This window comes from Procambarus clarkii, chromosome 30 (genome assembly GCF_040958095.1).
Source record: "Procambarus clarkii isolate CNS0578487 chromosome 30, FALCON_Pclarkii_2.0, whole genome shotgun sequence".
Taxonomy (NCBI): Eukaryota; Metazoa; Arthropoda; class Malacostraca; order Decapoda; family Cambaridae; genus Procambarus; species Procambarus clarkii.
The window spans coordinates 11,860,093-11,869,364 of record NC_091179.1 but is presented as its reverse complement, the minus strand read 5'-3'; the positions used below and the strand labels follow the sequence as shown (position 1 = coordinate 11,869,364).

The following is a 9,272-nucleotide window of genomic DNA, read 5'->3' as shown; positions in this document are numbered from 1 at the left end:
AGAGCTCCGGTAACGAGCGTAAAATTCCAGCTTGAAACGGAAGATTGAGTTGTGGACCTGAGAAAAAAAAAAGAGTAATCAACTTGTTGTTAGTTGAGGTTTGAACGCTAATTAACCTGGATTTACCTGGGGAAAATGGCTGGTTAATCATCGAGGGATCGTTAGATCTAGTGGCCCCGACGGGGACAGGCAGCCGGGGGCTTGTTCCGGGTTAGTATGGACATTGGTAGCAGAATTAGTTGGTGTTTTTTTTTTGTGGTGGAGGCAACTGTTGTGGGTGGGAGTAAAGCTGTGTGTGTGTGTGTGTGCTCTCTTTACAGTCAGGGCAGTGCATCATCCGGGATGGGATGGGATGGGACGGGATGGGATGGGATAGTATCACTACACTAGATAACGTGGTGAAGTGCAGGTGTGATCTATTGACTGTTGAGGTCAACTGCTCCTGCTGTGATTCAACACACACACGCACGCACACGCACACGAGCACACACACACACACACACACACACACACACACGCACACACACACACGCACACGAGCACACACACACACACACACACACACGCACACGAGCACACATACACACGCACATACACACACACACACACACACACACACACACACACACACACACGTGGGGCCTGGTGGATAGCGAGCAGAACTCATAATTCTGTGGCGCGGGTTCGATTCCCGCACAAGGCAGAAACAAATGGGCAAAGTTTCTTTCACCCTGAATGCCCCTGTTACCTAGCAGTAAATAGGTACCTGGGAGTTAGTCAGCTGTCACGGGCTGCTTCCTGGGGGGTGTGTGTGTGTGGTGTGTGGAAAAAAAAGTAGTTAGTAAACAGTTGATTGACAGTTGAGAGGCGGGCCGAAAGAGCAAAGCTCGACCCCCGCAAACACAACTAGGTGAATACACACACAGAAGACGGTGACCACATATGTACTGGCTGTCAACCAAGTCATGATCTCTCAACCTGATGCCTCTGTTCACCTAACAGTACAAACGTGCACCTAGAAGTCAGCTGTTGCGGAGTGCATCCTGTTAACGGCCCGTTAGAGCAGTTAGAAAACATTAACTCGTCCCCTCACTCTCCAAGAGCCTTTGCAGGCCTAAATAAATTACCTGGTTACCTTGAGGTTACCTTGAGTTTACCTTGAGGTTACCTTGAGGTTACCTTGAGTGCTTCCGGGGCTTAGCGTCCCCGCGGCCCTTTCCTCGACCAGGCCTCCTGGTTATTGAACTGGTCAACCAAGCTGTTGGGCGCGGCTGCTCGCAGCCTGACGTACGAATCACAGCCTGGTTGATCAGATATCCTTTGGAGGTGCTTATCCAGTTCTCTCTTGAACACTGTGAGGGGTCGGCCAGTTATGCCCCTTATGTGTAGTGGAAGCGTGTTGAACAGTTTCGGGCCTCTGATGTTGATAGTTCTCTCTCAGAGTACCTGTTGCACCTCTGCTTTTCAACGGAGGTATTCTGCACATCCTGCCATGCCTCCTGGTCTCATGTGATGTTATTTCTGTGTGCAGGTTTAGGACCAGCCCCTCTAATATTTTCCACGTGTAAATTATGTATCTCTCCCGCCTGCGCTCAAGGGAGTACAGATTTAGGCTCTTTAGTCGGCCCCAATAGTTTAGATGTTTTACTGAGTGGATTCTAGCAGTAAAGGATCTCTGCACGCTCTCCAGGTCAGCAATTTCTCCAGCTTTGAAAGGGGCTGTCATTGTGCAGCAGTACTCCACTCTAGAGAGCACAAGCGTTTTGAAAAGTGTCATCATCGGTATAGCATCTCTAGTGTGAAAAGTTCTTGTTATCCAACCTGTCATTTTTCTTGCAGTTGTGACGGCTACTTTATTGTGTTCTTTAAAGGTAAGGTCTTCCGACATGAGTACACCCAAATCCTTTACATTGCCTTTTCGTTCTATGTTATGATTTGCCTGAGTTTTGTACGTGGTTTCCGTTTTTATATTTTCATTTTTTCCGTAGCGCATGAGCTGGAACTTATCTTCGTTAAACACCATATTATTTTCTGTAGCCCATAGAAAGACCTGATCTACATCTGATTGGAGGTTTGCCGTGTCCTCTATGTTGCCTGCTCTCATGAAAATCCTAGTGTCATCTGCAAAGGATGATACAGTATTGATAGATTGTCAATACAGTTATTAACTGGAACAGTATTAGATAGATTGACACAGATTAAGGATGATAGATTGTGTCCTTGGCTATGTCCAATATGAGAAAAAGTACTGGAGTAAGCACAGTACCCTGGGGGACTGAGCACTTCACGGTTGATGGACCTCTAAGGTCCAAGTCTAACGTCTAAGGAAGAACTTGCGACGTTCCTGTACTTCAAGAACAGACTTCCTGTACCTTACACATGGATAGATATTCCATCTATCATATACATGGGCAGATAATCATGTCTTCAGCGTGTTTTTGTCATGTTTTCAGCGTGTTTTTGTCATGTCTTTACCGTGTGTTTGTCATGTCATAGGTGTGCGTTTGTAATGTCTTCAGTGTGTCTTCAGCGTGTATTTAAGATGTGACAATCTTAATGAGAGATTTTGTGTCTTATTTTTCTAAGCGTTTCCATCCTTCAATCTGCAACGTCCTCCATCTTGAGTCTCCGTGGCACAATTGGTTAGCGCGTTCGGCTGTAAACCGAAAGGTTGGTGGTTCGAGCCCACCCGGGGGCGATTATTTAGTCTCCAAAGGATACCTGATCAACCAGGCTGTGACTCATACGTCAGGCTGCGAGCAGCCGCGTCCAACAGCCTGGTTGATCCGTCCGGCAACCAGGAGGCCTGGTCGACGACCGGGCCGCGGGGACGCTAAGCCCCGGAAGCACCTCAAGGTAACCTCAAGGTATCTTTATACATTTATCGTATCCCTCTAGTTACGTCCTCTCTCTCTCTCTCTCTCTCTCTCTCTCTCTCTCTCTCTCTCTCTCTCTCTCTCTCTCTCTCTCTCTCTCTCTCTCTCTCTCTCTCTCTCTGTCTCATCATGTTTATTCCTTCCTTCATATGGAAACTCCTAAAATCTTTCCTCACTCCGTTCGCATATACATCTTCCATTACCTTTTCTCTCCCTCTCCCATCTCACCCCTCTCTCATCTCACCCCTCTCCCATATCACCCCTCTCCGATCTCACCCCTCTCTCATCTCACCCCTCTCTCATCTCACCCCTCTCCCATCTCACCCCTCTCCCATCTCACGCCTCTCCCATCTCACCCCTCTGCCATCTCACCCCTCTCTCATCTCACCCCTCTCCCATCTCACCCCTCTCCCATCTCACCCCTCTCCCATCTCACCCCTCTCCCATCTCACCCCTCTCCCATCTCACCCCTCTCTCATCTCACTCCTCTCCCATCTCACCCCTCTCTCATCTCACCCCTCTCTCATCTCACCCCTCTGCCATCTCACCCCTCTCTTATCTCACCCCTCTCCCATCTCACCCTTTCCCGAGCAAGAACTGTGGGCCGTAAGCCCAGCAAGTTACCAGCGCCAGCAATATAAAACTCGAGACAATCTCCCGCTTAAGGGGGAGAGACTATTTGATGAAATTACACTCTGGGATAGCCATCAAGATCGATTTAGGCTAAATGTGTTGAAGGAAGTTAGCGGCCATTGTCGCGTAATTGAATCAAAACGGCTGCAGGCAGTGGAAGGCCTCTGATAGCAGGTGGATATCCAATATCCAAACGCCCCTGGATATCAAATCTTAGGTTAATGAAGCCCTGATTGTGAGGGCCCCCCCCCCCTGGCTCGCTGCCCTTCGCGTCAGAGGGTAATTAATAGTTGTTAGGTGGTGTTGACAAGCGACTTTCTTCAATGATGTGTTTCGTTACGGAGCTGCGCGTCCGGGCGTGCGCGATAGCGGTGATTGCAAGCGGCAGTAGACGATTCTCTGAGCTTATGGGGATATACTGAGTGCGAGAAACTTTAAAGGGGGGTAGGAAAAATATCTCATTATATCACAATCAATTCTGATCAAGGCAATTCAACAGAGCCATTAACTGTATTCACCAATAGCAAGGCTAAATCGGTGGGGGGTGGAGCCTATACGGCAGCGAGGCTCTGATTGGTTACGTGTGGCTCAGTGGATGGACTAGGCTCCGCCCAGTCACCTTCGGCCAATCAGCTTGTGGATGCTCGGCGACTGCCATTTGGGAGCATCAGACCGCTCAAGCATCTTTATTCTTCATGATATCGCTGAAGCGTGAACAATAGCGCCGTGAACCCGTGAACAGCTTCTATCAACGCCGTGAACAGCTTCTATCATCGCTGGAAACCTTTCTAACAGTACGCGTTGGTGTCTCCTGTGAACCCCCCGCGTTGCAAGGCGTCTGGCGGAGACATATCGCACTCTGGATGCAACCATTCCGCGTGTCGCCGGAGATGTTGGACGGACTGCAGGTGTTAGGAGGTCATCACGTCCCCGTGAGCCCCCCGTGCAGCCCTCCAGCCCCCAGCACCACGCCCCCCTCGCCACCACAGCCCCCAGTGTCACCAGACGACCACACCAGCGCCAGGGACAGTCACATAGGTAAGGGAGACTTACCCCAGCAGTCTGTCTGTCTGATCAATAATCAATATACTAGTTTCTTGACACTCTTTCGTAGCCATCTTCGCTTCTTACAGCGAAAAGTCCTATATAGAGACAATCTTTCAGGTATTTATTTGATATTATTTCTTTCAGAGTTGAGAACCCGGCGTTCAGCGCCCGCAACCACAGACTCTTCGGTCTCAGCGTCGCCCGTGAAGACGACGCTGACGGAGACGCTGACGGAGACAGCGTCGTCCGTACCGTCAGCGGCGGAGCTCCGACGGTACAGGACGGCCTTCACCAGGGAGCAGATCGCGCGCCTCGAGAAAGAATTCTTAAGAGAGAACTACATCAGCCGGCCGCGACGCTGCGAGCTGGCCCAGGAGCTAGACCTGCCGGAGGCAACCATCAAGGTAACATTCTTTCCTAGTATTGTCTACGCTCTATTGACTCATTACATTTGCCCTAAAGTGTATATATATACATCTTAATAAATGTCAATATATATATATGGGAATTTTAGTCATTCTGTCGAAAGATAGCGAGTGATTTGTGGCTTTATTACAACTAAATATAAATTTTTATTATTTAAATAATTGATGCTCACCTGAATTATTATAATTATAATAATAATTATTAATTTTATAAGTGCCTTGGCGGTAATTATGTATGGAAGTAAGATTATTTTTATTTACGAGTTTTGACGGACATGATGTGTTGACCTTGTGTGTTCTGTGTTGACCTTGTGTGTTCTGTGTTGACCTTGTGTGTTCTGTGTTGACCTTGTGTGTTCTGTGTTGACCTTGTGTGTGTTCTGTGTTGACCTTGTGTGTTCTGTGTTGACCTTGTGTGTGTTCTGTGTTGACCTTGTGTGTGTTCTGTGTTGACCTTGTGTGTGTTCTGTGTTGACCTTGTGTGTGTTCTGTGTTGACCTTGTGTGTGTTCTGTGTTGACCTTGTGTGTGTTCTGTGTTGACCTTGTGTGTTCTGTGTTGACCTTGTGTGTGTTCTGTGTTGACCTTGTGTGTTCTGTGTTGACCTTGTGTGTGTTCTGTGTTGACCTTGTGTGTTCTGTGTTGACCTTGTGTGTTCTGTGTTGACCTTGTGTGTGTTCTGTGTTGACCTTGTGTGTTCTGTGTTGACCTTGTGTGTGTTCTGTGTTGACCTTGTGTGTTCTGTGTTGACCTTGTGTGTTCTGTGTTGACCTTGTGTGTGTTCTGTGTTGACCTTGTGTGTTCTGTGTTGACCTTGTGTGTGTTCTGTGTTGACCTTGTGTGTTCTGTGTTGACCTTGTGTGTGTTCTGTGTTGACCTTGTGTGTTCTGTGTTGACCTTGTGTGTTCTGTGTTGACCTTGTGTGTGTTCTGTGTTGACCTTGTGTGTGTTCTGTGTTGACCTTGTGTGTTCTGTGTTGACCTTGTGTGTTCTGTGTTGACCTTGTGTGTTCTGTGTTGACCTTGTGTGTGTTCTGTGTTGACCTTGTGTGTTCTGTGTTGACCTTGTGTGTTCTGTGTTGACCTTGTGTGTGTTCTGTGTTGACCTTGTGTGTTCAGTGTTGACCTTGTGTGTTCTGTGTTGACCTTGTGTGTTCTGTGTTGACCTTGTGTGTGTTCTGTGTTGACCTTGTGTGTTCAGTGTTGACCTTGTGTGTTCTGTGTTGACCTTGTGTGTTCAGTGTTGACCTTGTGTGTTCAGTGTTGACCTTGTGTGTTCTGTGTTGACAGGTGTGGTTCCAGAACCGCCGGATGAAGGATAAGCGCCAGCGGTTGTCTCTGGTGTGGCCCTACGCCGACCCGGCCCTCACGGCCTACCTGCTGCATGCGGCCGCCGCAGCCGCAGCCGCCGCAGCCTACCCGCCCTACCTACCACCCGTCCTCTCCAGCGCCTCACCTTGGGCCGCCGCCGCCAGACTCCCGCAGCCGCAGCCGCTACCTTACAGCAGCGGCGGCAGCCCGACACACGCCCAATCGTTGTCACGGTACGCGCCGTATCCACGCCCACATCCTTCCGTCGTTCCGATCAGGGCGCCCACGCCCGTCATCCACCGCCCGGGCACTCATCTGTCCACCTGTCCCGCTAGGGACGCCCCGAAAGTGGGCGGCGACGGGTGTATGTGTCGTGTGATGTGCCCCGCCCTGACCCACCCGGGGCCCAGACCGAGCCTGCTCAGACCAGCGTGTGCCGGGGCCCTGACTCCTGCAGGGGCCCGCAGCAGCAGCAGCAGCAGCAGCCCTGCCCCTAGCGAGGGGCCCAGGGGCGTCGCCCCCCAGCAGCAGAAGGCGCCCCATTCTTTGTTCCAGCCATACAGAGACGATCTAGTGTCGTGAGGCTTCCAGGTTCTAGTCATACCCTGTGTATATTCTGTATCATATCTTCCTGTATAAAAATGTTGCATTAAAAGTATTCTATATTATTAATCCTGTTGACTATCCTCTGCTGGCTGACTAATACAAGTCAAAAGATGCTGTTTCATTGATTAATTATAAACTATGTCTTTAATACACAATCTTAAAAATCCACTTTCTTCACTTACACAAATTCTTGCATAATTCACTGCTTAGTATTACTTGAAATTAGGGAAGGAATCTTGATCAATCAGTAACTATCACTCGTTCATAACACGAGGAGAAAAACCTGTCATATACTGGAAGGTGAGATGAATACAGTATGGACTGTTAAGGTGGGTTGAATACAGCATGTGACTGTATCGACAATATCTGAACCCTGAGTTACAGTGCAGACTATTGGCAAAGAGCACTACCCTCCCACGTGGCTTCTTGACTCGCATTAACAGTCTTTGACACTTAAGTAAATAAAACACTTAAAACTCCCGGAGAATAAAACACATTCATCATATTGATATGTAATTATACACTCACTGACAAGATCATACACTCACATTGATGTAGTGCGTACACACACACACAACCACACACACACACACACACACACACACACACACACACACACACACACACACACACACACACACACACACACACACCTCATGTTTGGTACGGGACCAAAGAGCCGAAGTTCAACCCCCGCAAGCACAAATAGGTAGGTGAGTACACACACACACACACACACACAACTAGTTAACAGATGGAATGCATTAGGCAGTGATGTGGTGGAGGCTGACTCCATACACAGTTTCAGATGTACATATGATAAAACCCAATAAGCTCAGGAATCTGTACACCAGTTGATTGACAGTTGAGAGGCGGGACCCAAGAGCCAGAGCTCAACCCCCCTCAAGCACAACAAGGTGACTAGAACAGTGTGACGAGCTAACGCTTTAACCAGCGCTTACAGTACTAACAACTCTACTCGTATAAAATCCCATCAAAATACGAACCAAAATATTAAATATTACCATAAGCATATTCAATATTAAAAAATATTAAAAATTAAATATTTATATTAAATATTAAAAACCTTCGCTAAATGACACAAACGAAATAGCTCAAAATGAAACTATTAAGGCCAATATTGTCTGATTATAAAGTGAAACCTTGTATACTTTTTGTATATAATTACAAATTATATATATATATATATATATATATATATATATATATATATATATATATATATATATATATATATATATATATATATATATATATATCCATCTGGAGGAGATAATAACCTGTGATTAGCTCTCAAAGTCCACTACGGGCTCACCATAGCCCGTGCTACTTGGAACTGTTTGTTCCAGGTATTGAATCTTAAACAACAAACAGTAACGAAACCCATATGAGGCACAGTAAATAGCCTCGTTATCATTGCTATTAGTAGCCCTGTTATGCTAACGGTTTGGTTATTAAAGTTGGAATTTAAACAATAGAGAGAGAGTTCTTGCAGAAGAAAATTAATGTAATTTTAGGGCTTAATATGATTAATGTTATTGAGAGTGGGTGAGTATGAATGGTACTGATATTACTAATTATTATTATTATTATTATTATTATTATTATTATTATTGCTGTTATTATAATTATTCTTATTCTATTATTTTTATTCGGATCATTTGTTAGTTAATTTATTTGTTGTGAAACCTGAACCTTTTTATTTTGTGTGTGTATACTCGCCTAATTGTGCTTGCGGGGGTTGAGCTCTGGCTCTTTGGTCCCGCCTCTCAACTGTCAATCAACTGTTTCTACTACTACTTTTTTTTCCCACACCACACACACACACCCAAGAAGCAGCCTGTGACAGCTGGCTAACTCCCAGGTACCTATTTACAGCTAGGTAATAGGGGTGAAAGAAACTCTGCCCATCGTTTCTCACCGGCGCCCGGGATCGAACCCGGGACCACAGAATCAAGTGTCCAGCGTGCTGTCCGCTCGGCCACCGGCTCTCGGCCGGTGTTTTACCTCATGTTTGTAGCACCTCGTGTCTGTAGCACCTCATGTCTGTAGCACCTCATGTCTGTAACACCTCATGTCTGTAGCACCTCATGTCTGTAGCACCTCATGTCTGTAGCACCTCATGTCTGTAGCACCTCATTACATCATACTACTTATATGACTGTGAATTGATCTTCGTGTTATAAGTATCATTAACATGTAAACATTCAACGCCTACACATTTAACCTCGAGACTAGATTACAAAAATTAAAACTCAATTAAGACGACAATGTGAGGTCGAGATAAGTTCCACAGATCACGTATAAGAATTCGTCTATAAGAATGTAAAGTTTCTTGGCCATCCTGGGCCGGGA

At 46.6% G+C, this 9,272-nt stretch overlaps 1 protein-coding gene and 1 non-coding gene across 2 annotated transcripts; both read left to right on the top strand.

Annotated features, from left to right (window-relative positions):
• The first annotated feature begins 2,624 nt into the window (after positions 1 to 2,624).
• Positions 2,625 to 2,698, top strand: TRNAY-GUA (transfer RNA tyrosine (anticodon GUA)). Its single transcript has one exon. It is a non-coding gene; the product is annotated as a tRNA-Tyr (tRNA).
• Positions 2,699 to 4,111: 1,413 nt separating this feature from the next.
• On the top strand, positions 4,112 to 6,958 carry LOC123750858 (homeobox even-skipped homolog protein 1). Its single transcript, XM_069333595.1, has 3 exons — positions 4,112 to 4,547; positions 4,701 to 4,960; positions 6,270 to 6,958. Exons 1-3 carry the CDS (start codon positions 4,373 to 4,375, stop codon positions 6,870 to 6,872), a joined length of 1,038 nt encoding a protein of 345 aa, XP_069189696.1. The 5' UTR covers positions 4,112 to 4,372; the 3' UTR covers positions 6,873 to 6,958.
• The last annotated feature ends 2,314 nt before the right edge of the window (positions 6,959 to 9,272 follow it).

Coding starts and splice junctions, on each gene's coding strand:
- LOC123750858 (XM_069333595.1), top strand. CDS start 4,373: ATGCAACCATTCCGCGTGTCGCCGGAGATGTTGGACGGACTGCAGGTG. Junction 4,548..4,700: donor CGCCAGGGACAGTCACATAG/GTAAGGGAGACT, acceptor TATTTCTTTCAG/AGTTGAGAACCCGGCGTTCA. Junction 4,961..6,269: donor TGCCGGAGGCAACCATCAAG/GTAACATTCTTT, acceptor CTGTGTTGACAG/GTGTGGTTCCAGAACCGCCG.